Raw genomic sequence first — 16,801 nt, forward strand, 5'->3', positions numbered from 1 at the left:
AACCCAAAACCAAAACAAACAAACAAACCCTCTGGGGGGAATAAACTAGTGTCTTCAGTTTTATAACCTTGATGTCTCCAAGATCCTGGCCTCATTCCTACATCCTTGAAAGGCAAACATATACCTCCAGAGAAGTAAATACCTCTGGAGTTCTCACTGTTCAGTCATACATTACATTTCAATGCCTGTCTTTTAGCCTAGGTCCCAAGTTTCTGTTAAATTTGCTCAGAAAACCCTAACTGTGCAGACATATTTAAAGAACAGAAGTAATGAAAAAGCACAGCAAATCAGGGAGAGGTCCAGGACCACAAGAATAGCTTTCCAGGTCCTTCCCTGTTACAGTACTATGGCCCAGATTAGCATGTGAGGTCAATTAGAATCATAGTAACATTCTCCATTTCTTGCCCAACAAAAACAACTCCTCTCATGCACATTCACATTCACAGTGACTCGGGTGGTGACCAGAGCATACCGTTTAATAAATTCTTGATTCCATCTGGTTTGAGAATATAACTATACCCCAAAAATCCCAGTACAGGCTTTAACAGTCAGTGGATTCCAGATGTCATTATGCAAGATGCTCTCTTCAGGACAACACAGTGTCGTTCTTTTATCTGTCCGATCCCAACAAATGTACCGTGGGAAAGACAATCCCCTTTATATCTCTGGTACCCTAGGCCGTTAGAAAACAAGCAGAAAGGCCACACTGTCCAGTAATGTTCCACCATAACCTAGACTAATCATAGTATTCCCACAGTTGGAATCCTTCACTTGGCTTCTGATACTCCTGATCATTGATCTTTAAAAACATCAACTGCTATAATGATTAGAATATTAAATAGTCTTTCCTGGGCAAGGCCACAAGCCCTCTCCCTGCACTGCTGACTGATACGATATTCCATTAAAGTAAAATACTCTATTAGTCCCGTCATTTAAAGCTTTGTTGTCCCTCCAGGGCCAGGTCTAGATGCAGCCAGTCTCCTGGAAGAGAGCTCCCTCTAGTGTCTCTACTTAGACTAGCAAGTCCTCTTCATCACGATGAACTTTCAGGATCATGATTTTGGTCTAATGTAGTACCCCAAATCCCTACGAACATGTGGCACAGAGGAGGGAAGAGCAATCAAGTTACAACATGGGTTATTACCATAGTATATTAGTAACAGCTCTGAATTTAGGAAAATGGTTTTCATACAAAAATAACCAATGAAGTCCAATGAGGTCATCAATTGGTATATTATACCAAATACAGCTCTACCTGGGTGTCATAGGTTTTCCATAAATGTACTTTTATAACTTCACAAAGGAGTTATCAGTAATATTGATTCACTGTATCTCCTCCAAATTTATCTCCTTCAAGTGTGGTGTTTCCTTAAATTCCACTTTCACTGATGTATTTTGTATTCAAAGGACTCGACCAAGCTATGGCAGGCAGTAGAAATCTGTTTTCCATTATACCTAGGTAGATGTCTTAGCAACATACTGTTTTGATTTATGCCCACAAAAAGAGCAAAAGCTCCACTGTTCAGAATCTCCCACTAGTAATTCATCAGTAATTATCAAGTCAGCAGAAACATGACCAGAATGGTAACTATTGCCCTTAAACCAGTAACTGAGTGGTAACTGTAATAAACTATGCCTGCATTGAGTCATCACATGGCACTCTGTCATTTAGTTGCTCCAAATTATCCAGGTGGAATCTTTAGATAGACCTTGTACATCAGCAACTTCCCTTCTCTGCAAAAATAGGTCCGAGTTTCTCTTGACATCAGTTAAGTAGTCAGCATCAGATCGAGAGGGATATCTAAAATTCTCTAGCTCGGAGGTCCTGGCAAAGAGGTCACATGATTTCACCCCTCCATGGAATTGTAATTCACTTATAGGCACCTTTATGTTTCCTATGATTCCCTCCATTTCCATTTATTACCTGTTTGACCCACATCCTTTCCCCTGTGATTGGTCTTTCTGGTTCAGTAGATGCATTATAAATCCATAGGGCCAGTAAAAACAGCAGCCTTGTTAACACATCTCCTTGGACTCACTCCCAGGCTGACACTATAGAATTCAACAGATAATCACAGACACATGCCCCTCCATTTACAGACAGACCTTAATTTGCCTACATGGATGAAGCTATGACACAACCGTAAGAGTCTTTAAGAACATGCACTGTCAAACTTATGGTATTAATATTTAATAATGTTTAGTGCAAATAATAGTGTTTAGTGCACGGATAATACTTTCCTTTGGTACATAGTGCAGATCTGCAGGTGATGAATTCTCTCAACTTTTGTACATCTGAAAGTGTCTTCATCTGATCTTCATTTTGAAATTTATTTTTACTGAGCATAAAATTCTTGGTAATTTTTATTGATTTTCCATCAAGATAAAATGTCTTATCATCTTCCAGTTTGCATAGTTTCTGAAGCAAAGTCTGCTGACATTTTTATCTTTACTTTTTGCATAAAATTAATCTTTTTTTTTTTAAAGATTTTATTTATTTATTTGACAGATAGAGATCACAAGCAGGCAGAGAGAAGGGGGGAAGCAGGCTCTCTGCAGAGAGCCCGATTCGGGGCTCCATCCCAGGACCCTGGGATCATGACCCGAGCTGAGGGCAGAGGCTTTAAACCACTGAGCCATCCAGGCACCCCTAAAATTAATCTTTAACACTGGCTGCCTTAGGATTCTTTCTTTACCTCTGGTTTTCAGCAATTCAATTATGATGTGCTTTGTGATTTTCTTCACGTTTCTTCTGTTTGAGGTTGACTGAAATTTTGGATCTGTAAATTTACAGTTTTCATCAAACTGGGAGAATCTTTTGGTCATTATTTCTTCAAATATTCTCCTCATTCCCTCTCCTGAGGCTCTAGCACTTGTTAGGCTGCTTGGTACAGTCTAACAGTTCGCTAATGTTGTCTTAATTATTTTTAGTCCCTTCTTTTCCCTCTATGCTTCATTTTTGACAGTTTTATTTGTCTTCAGGTTTACTCATCTCTTCTGCAATGTCTAATTGCCGTGCATTGTTCATTTCAGATAATGCATTTTTGAAGTTATATTTGGGTCTTTTAATATTTTGTATTTTCCTTGTCCTAATCATAATTTGACTTTTTTTGAGCATATTAAGCATATATAAGAGCTGTTTTAACTTCCTTGAAAGCTAATTCCAAATCTGGGTCTATTCTGGTTGATTTTCTCAGTATCAATCAAATGTTCTTGCTTCTTTGCATGCCTGGCAATTTAAATGCAAGGCATTGGGAATTTTATATTACTATGTATTAGATTTTATAGTATTCCTTTAAGTAGTTTAGGATTCTGTAGAATTACCATATGATCCAGTAATTGCACTACTGGGTATTTACCCAAAGAATATGAAAACACTCATTCGAAAAGATACACGTACCCCTTGCTTATTGCAGCATTTTACAATAACCAAAAACTAGTTACAATAACCAAATCATAGAAGGAGACCAAGTGTCCATCTGTAGATGAAGTGTGTGTGTGTGTGTGTGTGTGTGTGTGTGTGAGAGAGAGAGAGAGAGAGAGATATACACACAGTGGAATATTACTCGGCCAGAAGAAAGAAAGTTGCAACAACATGGATGGGCTTAGAGGGTATAATTCTAAGCAAAATACATCAGTCAGAGAAAGACAAGTACCATCTGATTTTTCACCCGTATGTGGAATTTAAGAAACAAAACAAATAAACAAAGGAAAAAAAAAAAAGAGATAAAAAAAAAAAAGACTCCTAACTATAGAGAACAAACTGATGGTTATCAGAGAGGAGATGGGTGGGGGTGGGGGATAGGACAAATAGGTGAAGGGATTAAAAGTCCACTGAATCATTGAACACAACATCAAAAACTAATAACGTGCTATATGTACATATATGAACATTAAAAAAAAGTACACTTATCTTGATGAGCACTAAAGTATAGAATAGTTGACTGACTATATTGTACACCTGAACTACCATTGTATGCTATCTATTCTGGAATTTAAAAAAAAACAGAATAGCTTAGGATTTTGAGTTATTTATTAGATCAGGTTCATAGCAGCCTTTGGTCTAAGACTCAAGACTACTAAGGCACTAATTGTCTGAGGACTCAACTAAGGTAAATCTACACTTAATGACATGGACCAAAATCCCTAAGACATACTGTTGAGTAAAAAAGTCAAGCTGTCAACCAATACAGTATGATAACATTTATGTAATTTTATTTTAAAAAATCCCATAAAACAATCATAGCATTTCTACTCCTACACAATACATATACCAAAAGAAAAATGTGATCTAGAAAGATGATCAGTTATTACTTCTGGTACATATCTCTGGGAAAGGGAGTAGCTGGAGAGAAAGGAAAGAACAGAAACACATGGAAACTTTATCTAGAAATTTTAACATTATCTGGCAAGAATTTCCATGTAGTTTTCATGTAATTACTCATACAATTTTCATGTAATACTCATACAATTAAAAAAAAGTATTTCTAAAAGTCAGGATTGTTCTTAAATACAATGTGTACAAGGTTCTTTAAATAATTCTAAAACCCAGAAACTTCTTAAAACACTAAGCTGTTAATGTGCAGACTTCATGAGTTCAGAACTGACACTTTTCTAAGACCACTCCTATAATCTAACCGGCCACAAAATTTTGCTGAATCCCTCTCCCCACAGAAAGGTCCTATTGTCCCACTTTTTGATTGAAAATCTTTCTGAAAATTTTAAATAGGCAGGAAAGAAAGCTTGGAAACCTATTTCACATCATTTATGTTTTTACATTCTTAGAAATAATGTCCTACTCAGTACGCCATTCCTTAACAGTGTTCTCTAGAATAACTTTTACCATTTCACACCTTTAGGTAATCAATAGAAACTATGTACTATAATGTTAAAACCAGATCTATACTTTTATCATTCGAATGCTTTCGAATGCTGAAGACAAATTAGCTCAGTTTCATACTTTATCTAAAAGTTTAGTACAGTTAAACACTGTCTCTAACCCCTCCATAGAGACACACACATCCACATAGACAAATGAAAAAAAAAGCACATAGTATCAGTTACACTATAATAAAGGTGTCACAGAGTTTATAGCATATGGCTCTTTCTTTCTAATGAGGTAGGTTCTCTGGGTTCTAATCCATTCCATTCTCCACTCCATTCTAGTAAAAGTGACAGAATGTGTACTGTCCAGTGAGGTGTAACATGAACTTCATTACAAAGTAGGCAATGTTAGGAAATCCAAAAGAGAGAGCAACAGACAAAGAGAAAGCAAGAGATTCTGTATAGATTTATATAGAAACTCATAGGACAAATATATCTATAATGAGAACTTCAATCATAAGGGTTGCTGAGCAACCTTTTCTCAAAAATGAGAATACCCCACCTCGATCTTCCTCTTACAGCTGAGGAGATTAACTTCAGGTTCTCTATATAACACTTTCCACTACAGACAACATTTCACCTTCAACAAGGAGAGAGTAGCTTCATGTTTACCAAGGAGAAATATTATGGAATCTTTCTTTTAATGTTGTTTAAAATGTGAATTTGTCTTTGAAATCTTCCACAGCTTGAGACCTTGCTATTTCAGAGATCAGCAATGTAAACTTGCAAATGAGGTACATGATTTAGGCTTTGAGAAACCTGAGGCTCCAGGGCATTTACTGTAATAGGTTCGTGAAATAAATGTATTGAGCTTAAACCCTACGGTTTCTTGAAAGTGAATATAATTATAAAAATTCAGACCAACAAATTAAGTGTGTTCGTATATAATATCCATATTTGAATCACATTACCACCTGCCTGTTGTATCCATGCTAACTGATCAAATGACATTCTCGCAAATGCAATTTTCTTACCATCCCCTACAAAAACCTACTACTCTGCTTATTTCTGACACCACAAAGCCAATCATTCTATTTTAGCATATTCAAAATGTTTAAAAAAATAAGAAAAATAGAAGTTATGCCAAATAGATTTTAAGAAATTTCAAAAAAAGAAAAAAGAAAGAAAGAAACCAACCTTCTTTTCCCATTTCCTATGAACCTGTGTTCTGAATCCTATAAAAAGAACTTAAATCGAAGGACCAAAATACGGTAACAATTTTAGAGGCAGTTATACATTAAAAAAAGAAAATGATGAGGCTCACTTGTAATCACTTTGGCAAATGGTCAAAAGCCCATTTTAAATTTCCCCCCAGTCAATTTGTTCAGTTGTGACTCCACATTTTTACATTCTAATTATTCTCCCTTTTCTGTTGTAACTGTTTATTAGTGAACACAGATTATCTGTGTGGTAACAGATAACTCCCTTTAAAGTCTGGCTACATACCCAAAGCTGCTACTTTAATGATGATTGCATGAATGTTAGACGATATCATCTCTCGGAGCAAATCTTCCTGGTTTCTCTGCCAAAGGTAAGCTAAAGGCTGGAGATTAAGCCTTTCACACCTATAAAATAAAAAGAAAAAAATCATGATATCTTGATGTTCTATACTTGGATCCAGAGCAATTACTTTGATTTTAAACATAATGCTTCTCTCAAGGATTTTAGCATTTTAAAATGCTTTAAAAAACATGTTTTGCATAATGAAGTTTATATATACAACATAAACATATTTAATTTCCATAGGCTATGCATAAACAGATAAAAATGAAATCTCCGGGCAGATTAGAAATATTAATTTTAGTAAGACTCTAAGTTTGGAAATCTATGCTAAAAAGCTTCCAAATGCCGAAGGATGATTATTCTTGTTCTTAGAACTTCCTTAGGTATCAAAATTGTGAAGCATATGTAAAACAGGCAGATCAACTTATCCTAATAAAACAATCATACGTTGATTAAATTTACAATACCTATGGTTACATGAACTATTCTTCTCTACTAACTTTGACATTTTTTTAAAAAGAATTTGACTCAATGAAAAATAATAATAAGGACAAAAAGTACAATATATTGAGCATTGTATTACATATTTTACATTATGGTGCAATAGAGAGAATATATATGGTTTTGGAGTCAAGACAAATCTGATTTGAAATCTCCTCTGGCACTCACTAGCTACATGACTTTGACAGGTTAACTAAACTCTATGTCTTTAGTTTCCTAGTTCATAAATAGGAACAGAAATATCTCCTTCCAAAGTTCTTGAGAAGATTAAGAAATTAGAAAGTGAAGCCATCCTTTACTCCTCTTTTTTTTTCTTTCACATTTCTCACCCAATCTACCATAACACACAACATGATCATTCTTCACCGATACCACTGCTAACATCCAGGTCTGAGCCACCATTATGTTTGATGTCAGTATCCCTCTAACTTCTTTCCCTGCTTCTGTCTTTGCCCATTCAAAATCAGTTTTCAATGGAGCAGCCAGTATAATCCTTTTAAGACATAAAATGAATCATGGGATTCCTCATCTCAAACTCTCCCCATCACTCCTTATAAAAGTCCTTGCAAGAGACCTACATGGATCTCACTCTGGTTAGTGCACAGCTCATCTCCTACTACTTTCCCTTCACTCCAACCCACCACCACTGGCCTGCTCACTCTTGTCTAATGTACTAGCCATGTTTCCTACCTTCTTCACTTGTTTCATGCCTTATCTTAAATGTCACTTTCGCAAGGAGGACTGTAACTGATTAAAAGAAGTAAAGATAAAGAAAATAGTACAATGCCTGGATAAAATAGATTTTCAATAAGTGGCAGTTAAAACCAAGTGACTTACCCAGGTTAGAATAAGTGGCTGAGATCATATTTCAAATAAAAAACATAGCTCTAAAACCCAGCATCTATAAGTTTGCCTTGCTGACTATTCAAGCCCACAATAATCTTTCTCTCAGCAAACCCCAATACTTAATAAACATACCACATATTTGGTCATTTACTCATACATGGCCTTAAAAATATTACTCTTCGGGGCGCCTGGGTGGCTTAGTGGGTTAAAACTTCTGCATTCAGCTCGGGTCATGATCCCAGGATCCTGGGATCGAGCCCCGCATCCGCATCAGGCTCTCTGCTCAGCCGGGAGCCTGCTTCCCCCACCCTATCTCTCTGCCTGCCTCCCTGCCTACTTGTGATCTCTGTCTGTCAAATAAATAAATAAAATCTTGAAAAAAAATATTACTCTTCTTTTTCCAGGTATATATACCCTGGCTTTCAAAGACACCAAAACCTTCCTACTGCGGACTGTTTTACATACTTACCCTTTGTAAAATGTCCCAGAGTATCTAAATCAATGTTGAGGCAGTTAATAAATACAAAAATAATAAAACTGAAAGTACCCACGTAACAAAGGCATTATAATTTTAGCTGTCCTCCCACCAGCACTTAACACCTACCAATCAAAATGATATCTCTACCTTTTTTAGCTAAGATTTTTTTAAATTGAAAAACCTTATTCTCTTTCTATCTTTATTGTAAAATTCTTGGTTTTTGCTTTGATAGCCATAATCTTTTGACTATTTCCAGATTTAAGTCAAGCTTTTTTACTTACTTAAATTCTTTAACAGCTCAAAGTATCATGGCTCAAATACACTTCCTCTGTAAGTCACTATTGCATTTGAGCTTGTGATATTTATTAAATATTTTATATCTTGAAAATACACTGATGCAATACAAACTACAAACTGAAGACAGGCTAATTCAAAACAGTCTATAAACCGAGGACTCCCAGTAATAATGCTTTAAAATTTTCAAGGATAAAATTAGTGGAGATATGGTTTATTCTATAAAATCTAAGTACTTTAACCAGTGCACCTGAGACTGTTTTAAGAAAAATCTTGCCTCTATCTGTGGGTATGTTCTGTACCCTTCTCCCATACAGATAAAAGGCAGCTTCCTAATCAGGAGCACATTTTCATTTGGCTTTTAACTTTCATAAATAAATGTCAGCCCATCTATAGTTTGGCTACCCATTAAACCATGTGGGCTTGGACTTATTAAAAAACACAGATTTGTAAACTAAATAATTCTCAGAGAATACGACCTAAAACTTGATGAAAATAGTATTTCTAACATATGGTTTAAGGGATATGCAATCCATCTCCATCTGTAGATCAGTCGTTCTCAAATGTAGGCGAGCAGAATGTAAGGAAATCTTTTTCAAACTACACATATGACCTCCCCCAACTTCCACCTCCACTCTCCCTTTTCCAGAGATACTGATACCCCCCAAATTTGAGAGCATCATATTCCTCTTCATTTAATTATACTTTGTCCTATATTTCTTTCTTTTATTTTAAAAAAATTGGATTTTAAAAAAAGTTTTACTTTTATTTATTTATTTTTTAGTAATCTCTACACCCAACAAGGGTCACAAACTCATGACCCTGAGAGATCAAGAGAAGCATGCTCTTTCGATTCAGACAGCCAGATGCCCCTAAAAATTCTGGATTTTTGACTGCCTTAAATTCACTGCAGAATTAGAGATAAAATAAATGCAATTAAAAAAAGTTTTCAAGGCAATTAATATGTAAGTTTTTTTAATACATAAGTTTTTTATGTGATAGTCAATATAAATGTGTCTTTGTCAAGAACATAAAACTATTACACAAATACAACCTTTATCTGATTTCCATTTATCATTTTGAATGGCAAAATTACTTATTTCTAAGTCAAGCTTTACTGAAGATTAATACTGGAGTCCCTATTTTCCTTTTTGCTAATATAATCACATATAAAGTTTCTATTCAGTATTTTATTTACCCAAATAAACTAAAAATGAAAAATAAATTCAGGTGATGTTTTACAAGCCAAGATTAAATAACCAATATTATCATTATACTTTATGGCTTTTGAATAGATGAGTAGAATTGATTATTTTGGTATCCGGAGATACAATGTTTTACCACTGCTACAACCTTTGAAGGGTGAAGATGAAGAGAGCAATAATCTAAAAAGTCCTTGAATGCTGAATGCTTTGTTATATAAGTGTTTTAATCACATGAATATTTTTGGCCAAGAGTTGAATTCTAAAGACCAAAGAAGGAAAGTATCCTTAATAAGCTTTTTTATTTTCCTCTTTAAAATATCACTGCATTCCTGGTGTGTCTGGATGATGTAATAGGTTAAGCACCTGACTCTTGGTTTCAGCTCAGGTCTAATCTCAGAGTCCTCAGATTGAGCCCTGCATCAGCCTCCATGCTCATGAGGAGCCCTCTTGGCTTTCTCTCTCCCTATCCCCTCCCCTTTTCTCTTTCTCTAAAATAAATGAATACATTTTTAAAAAAGGTATCACTGCATTCATTTTACTAGCTGATTTTTATTAACAATGATTGATGAGTTAAAAGGGATTAAAAAGGCATACTGATTCAAATAAGGAAACCGAAACAATACTTTTGACTTTAAAAACCTTTGCCTTGATTTTTTATTATAAATAATTTATTTTTCCTTATGGTAAGGAAGTTGGAGTTTTCTCCATGTGTGATATCAGGATAGAAAAAAAGTAAAAGTACAACTTTTGCTATTTACATAACGTAGGTAGTTATTATATCCATGAAGTATGTAGAATATACATTTTACTTATTATTTGGATATAATTATATTTTTAATTTATTCCAATTCTTAAAATGCATGTAATTTTAAAATGTAGGAAAAGTTTTAAAAAATAAAATTAAATATAGCAAAAATAAAAGTTCTCTTACACATTTTCTACTCGAACACGCTGATAGTCAGAAAGTATAGCACCTACTGATATCCCCTCTACTTCTTCTTTTTCCTGAAAATAAAAGAAAAAATATAGCTTTAAAAATAAATAAAGTGTGGCTAGGCATCTTGCTCTGAAAATTATTAAAGAACTGTGTATCATCTAGAAAACCATCTTGAAGCAGAATAATTTATGAAAATGCAATCCACATTCAGAAAAACTACATACATAGATTTAAGTCATACTCTCAGCTGTGGGAAAAATAATCATTTTTTTTACTTAAAATCCAAATAACTAGAGACTACTTTCTGTAGACTGGGCAAACTTAGATGGTACTTTCAAATGTTTTCTCACTTAACATATTTTTAAAGATTCAATGATGTTCAGTTGAAATTTTTGAGAAATTTCTATTTAAGGACAATATTTTCTCAGACTGAGTAACTTTAAAAGAAAAATAAGCAGTGCGATAAGTAGAAAAGGAGACACAATGATTTTTTATTTGTATCTCACAAAAGGTGATTAATAGGGGCATCCAGGAAGCAGAGATGGAAGAGCGATTACCTGAATAACAGTATAGCACAATGGATAAAAAAATGCCATGATGAGAAGGAAACAATGAATTATCATCAACAGAGTTACAACTGAGAACACCCAGCACTACATCCAGCAGAGTCTCACAGGAAAGAGAACTAGTCTACCCAGCGTGCTCATTAATGATGGAGATGTAAATTCAAATATGATCAAGTTTGCAATGATATAAAGCTAGGACAGATAAAAAAATAAAGAAGAGATCAATCAAGTACATATATGGATACAGAGAACTTGGAGATTTAGAAGGACAGGTCTAAGATGAGATTTAATGTAAGTAAGTATAAGATGGTATACTTAGGGAAGAATAATATACAATATAGGTATACACTAGGGAACTGTTATCTAGAAAACAGATATGAAGAAAGTGACTAGGGGGTAATTACTAATAACAAACTGAACAGAAATTCTCTGAATAGGCATAAAAGAAAATCCATCCCAGTATATACAGTATAGAAGAAACTACTTGAGAGAGATGACTTCATTATTAATACCCTTTCCATACTTGGAAATCTACAAAGAAAAGCAATAGTGTCTCACATAAAAACATATGTAATACTTCAAGACATACTGAAATAACGGAGTGTGTCCTAATAGTATGTCATAATAAGTAAACAACTAAATGCACAACAGGAATCTCTCACGTCTTTGGAGATAAAGCCAATTTAAAGTTTCCCCTCCAAAATGATAAAGAAATATCTGCCCAAACATCCCAAAAATAAAATGATTCTATTAGATAAGGATGACAGGAAAAAAGCTATTTCCTTTACTTCCCCAGTTTAGCAAATCTGTGAGAGCATTTGCTTATAACCTTTCTCTTCACTTCCTAGTCATTTTCTTTTCATAAAAGTCATTGTATTCATTAGAAAAGGTCAAGGCATAGTGTTCCTGAATAAATACACAGATCAGAGTAGTGAACAGTGTCTCAAAAGATAAAAATCAGTTATATTCCTAACCATATAGTTGTTTATAAGTTCTGCCATAAGAAAATGTCAAATACTGAATATTATATGTGTGTATGTTTGTATGTATTTCTCTATACATCAAGAAAATAAAGACGAGAGCCACTGGTAAGTTTTCTCTTTTAACTTCAAGTTAATGTTAAGTCAAGACATTGTTGAAATAAAATTGGCATTTATTATCCATTTAAAATGTGCTATCATTCTATGATTCTCATTTAATGCTCATAATAAATAATTATTTAATTCTTCATAGTCTACATTTTTCCTCTGGAATTATCTACTATTTCCATCTCTTTTATTTTCTATTTGGTAATACCTAACTAATCAGCTCTAGAATTATATATCAAACTGAATTTGGACTATTCTTCCAAACGAGGCCTAAATCCAAATCATTACCTTTTTTTTTTTAAGATTTTTTTTAAAGATTTTATTTATTTGACAGACAGAGATCACAAGTAGGCAGAGAAGCAGGCAGAGAGAGGGGAGGAAGCAGGCTCCCTACCGAGCAGAGAGCCCGATGTAGGGCTCGATCCCAGGACCCCGAGACCATGACCCGAGCCAAAGGCAGAGGCTTAACGCACTGAGCCACCCAGGCGCCCCTCATTACCTTTTTTTAATGTAAGGATCTTTTTTTTATTAATTTTTAAAGATTTTAATTCCTGTATAGTTAACATACAGTGTAATATTAGTTTCAGGTGTATGATATAGTGATTTGACACTTCTATCCATCAGATCCATACTCATCAAGGTAAGTGTACTCTTAAGCCTTTAAAAATTCACCTATTTCACCCATCTCTCCCCTCACCCACCTCTCTTCAGTAACAGTCTGTTTGTTCCCTACAGTTAAGAGTCTGTTTTGGATTTGTCTTTTTTTTTCTCTTTCTCTTTTGTTCATTTATTTTGTTTATTAAATTCTCCATATGAGTGAAATCATGTGGCATTTGTCTTTCTTTGGCTTATTTTACTCAAAATTATATCCTCTATGAAGTCCCAAAAGTTCATTTTTGCTTTTGTTTCCTTGGCCTTTGGAGACATATCTTGAAAGAAGTTGCTGTGGCTGATATCGAAGAGGTTACTGCCTATGTTCTCCTCTAGGATTCTGATAGATTCCTGTCTCACGTTGAGGTCTTTTATCCATTTCGAGTTTATCTTTGTGTACGGTGTAAGAGAATGGTCGAGTTTCATTCTTCTACATATCGCTGTCCAGTTTTCCCAGCACCATTTATTGAAGAGACTGTCTTATTTCCATTGAATATTTTTTCCTGTTTTGTCGAAGATTATTTGACCATAGAGTTGAGGGTCCATATCTGGGCTCTCCACTCTGTTCCACTGGTCTATGTGTCTGTTTTTATGCCAGTACCACGCTGTCTTGGTGATCACAGCTTTGTAGTAAAGCTTGAAATCGGGTAACGTGATGCCGCCAGTTTTGTTTTTGTTTTTCAACATTTCCTTAGCAATTCGGGGTCTCTTCTGACTCCATACAAATTTTAGGATTATTTGCTCCAGCTCTTTGAAAAATATCGGTGGAATTTTGATCGGAATGGCATTAAAAGTATAGATTGCTCTAGGCAGTATAGACATTTTAACAATGTTTATTCTTCCAATCAAAGAGCATGGAACAGTCTTCCATCTTTTTGTGTCTTCTTCAGTTTCTTTCATGAGTGTTCTGTAGTTCCTCGAGTACAGGTCCTTTACTTCTTTGGTTAGGTTTATGCCCAGGTATCTTATGGTTCTTGGTGCTATAGTAAATGGAATCGATTCTCTAATTTCCCTTTCTGTATTTTCATTGTTAGTGTATAAGAAAGCCACTGATTTCTGTACATTGACTTTGTATCCTGCCACGTTACTGAATTGCTGTATGAGTTCTAGTAGTTTGGGGGTGGAGTCTTTGGGGTTTTCCATATAAAGAATCATGTCATCTGCGAAGAGAGAGAGTTTGACTTCTTCCTTGCCAATTTGGATACCTTTTATTTCTCTTTGTTGTCTGATTGCCATTGCTAGAACTTCTAATACTATGTTGAACAAGAGTGGTGAGAGTGGGCATCCTTGTCGTGTTCCTGATCTCAACGGGAAGTCTGCAAGCTTTTTCCCATTGAGGATGATATTTGATGTGGGTCTTTCATAGATAGATTTTATGAAGTTCAGGAATGTTCCCTCTATCCCTATACTTTGAAGTGTTTTAATTAGGAACGGATGCTGGATTTTGTCAAATGCTTTTTCTGCATCAATTGAGAGGACCATGTGGTTCTTCTCTCTTCTCTTATTGATGTGTTCTATCACACTGATTGATTTGCAAATGTTGAACCAACCTTGCAACCCAGGGATGAATCCCACCTGGTCATGGTGGATAATCTTTTGAATGTGCTGCTGGATCCTGTTTGCTAGGATCTTGTTGAGAATCTTTGCATCCATATTCATCAGTGATATTGGTCTGAAATTCTCCTTTTTGGTAGGGTCTTTGCCTGGTTTGGGGATCAGGGTAATGCTGGCTTCATAAAAAGAGTCTGGAAGTTTTCCTTCTGCTTCAATTTTTTGGAACAGCTTCAGGAGAATTGGTGTTATTTCTTCTTTGAAAGTTTGGTAGAATTCCCCAGGGAATCCGTCAGGTCCTGGGCTCTTCTTTTTTGGGAGGTTTTTGATCACTGCTTCAATCTCATTACTAGATATCGGTCTATTCAGGTTGTCAATTTCTTCCTGGTTCAATTTTGGGAGTTTGTAGCTTTCCAGGAATGCATCCATTTCATCTAGGTTGCTTAGCTTATTGGCATATAACTGTTGGTAATAATTTCTGATGATTGTTTCTATTTCCTTGGTGTTAGTTGTGATCTCTCCCTTTTCATTCATAATTTTATTAATTTGGGCTTTCTCTCTTTTCTTTTGGATTAGTGTGGCCAATGGTTTATCGATCTTATTGATTCTTTCAAAAAACCCAGCTAGGAAATAGTCAACAAAACAAAGAGGCAACCCATGGAATGGGAGAAGATATTTGCAAATGACAGTACAGACAAAAGGTTGATATCCAGGATCTATAAAGAACTTCTCAAACTCAACACACACAAAACAGATAATCATATCAAAAAATGGGCAGAAGATATGAACAGACACTTCTCCAATGAAGACATACAAATGGCTATCAGACACATGAAAAAATGTTCATCATCACTAGCCATCAGGGAGATTCAAATTAAAACAACATTGAGATACCACCTAACACCAGTTAGAATGGCCAAAATTAGCAAGACAGGAAACAACGTGTGTTGGAGAGGATGTGGAGAAAGGGGAACCCTCTTACACTGTTGGTGGGAATGCAAGTTAGTGCAGCCACTTTGGAGAACAGTGTGGAGATTCCTGAAGAAATTAAAAATAGAGCTTCCCTATGACCCTGCAATTGCACTACTGGGTACTTACCCCAAAGATACAGATGTAGTGAAAAGAAGGGCCATTTGTACCCCAATGTTTATTGCAGCAATGGCTACGGTCGCCAAACTGTGGAAAGAACCAAGATGCCCTTCAACGGATGAATGGATAAGGAAGATGTGGTCCATATACACAATGGAGTATTATGCCTCCATCAGAAAGGACGAATACCCAACTTTTGTAGCAACATGGACGGGACTGGAAGAGATTATGCTGAGCAAAATAAGTCAAGCAGAGAGAGTCAAGTATCATATGGTCTCACTTATTTGTGGAGCATAACAAATAACATGGAGGACATGGGGAGATGGAAAGGAGAGGGAGTTGAGGGAAACTGGAAGGGGAGATGAACCATGAGAGACTATGGACTCTGAAAAACAACCAGAGGGTTATGAAGGGGCGGCGGGGGGGTGGGGGTGGGGGTGGGAGGTTGAGGAACCAGGTGGTGGGTAATAGGGAGGGCACGTACTGCATGGAGCACTGGGTGTGATGCCAAAACAATGAACACTGTTATGCTGTAAATAAACAAATAAAAATAAATAAATAAATAAATAAATAAAATTATATCCTCTAAGTCCATTTATGTTGTTGTAAATGGCAAAATTTCATTCTTTTTTAATGACTGAATAATATTCCATCATATATATAATACTCCATTACACACACACACACACACACACACACACAACTGTATCCAGTTGTATAAAGGCTCTTCCCTTGCAGGAAACAGAGATAAAGCTAAAGACTCAGTGTGGTTTTGCTGCTGCCAAATGTACAAAATAACTTAGAATAAACAGATGAGGTCAAATGTTATGAACCCACTATTCATATCTGCCTACTCTTGATCTGAAGGAAGTTAACAACAACAGTGCAAGAAGGTAGGGCTGACAGGACAGTAAAGTTCTCCATCTGGGAGATCATAATCTAAACACAGATCTAATGAATGACTTGGTCAACAACTGGATTACTACCACCCACTAAAAGTCCAGCCCTAACACCTACTAGCTCTGTGATTTTGAACAAGTTAGATAATTTTCCCGTTTCAGTTTCCTTATTCTCAGTGAGGATAACAGTTCCTATTTTCTAGGGTTACTATGAAGACTGAGTAAAATAATCCAGATAAATAACAGTGTCTGGCACCTAGTAAGCACCCAGTATTTTCTTCTGTCATTATCATAATCTTCTTCATTATT

The 16,801-nt window shown here is 35.5% G+C and overlaps 1 protein-coding gene across 2 annotated transcripts in view; it reads right to left on the reverse strand.

Moving 5' to 3' along the window:
- DPH6 (diphthamine biosynthesis 6) overlaps window positions 1-16,801 on the reverse strand; it is a 192,645-nt gene that overhangs the window by 69,541 nt on the left and 106,303 nt on the right. For both annotated transcript variants that reach the window (XM_046009003.1, XM_046009002.1), the window contains exons 4-5: window positions 10,643-10,716; window positions 6,331-6,449 (exon numbers count right to left, since the gene is read on the reverse strand). In XM_046009003.1, coding sequence (XP_045864959.1) covers window positions 6,331-6,449; window positions 10,643-10,716 — 193 coding nt within the window. The remainder of the gene's footprint in view (window positions 1-6,330; window positions 6,450-10,642; window positions 10,717-16,801) is intronic.

The sequence above is a fragment of the Meles meles genome, chromosome 6 (genome assembly GCF_922984935.1).
Source record: "Meles meles chromosome 6, mMelMel3.1 paternal haplotype, whole genome shotgun sequence".
NCBI classification, from domain to species: Eukaryota; Metazoa; Chordata; class Mammalia; order Carnivora; family Mustelidae; genus Meles; species Meles meles.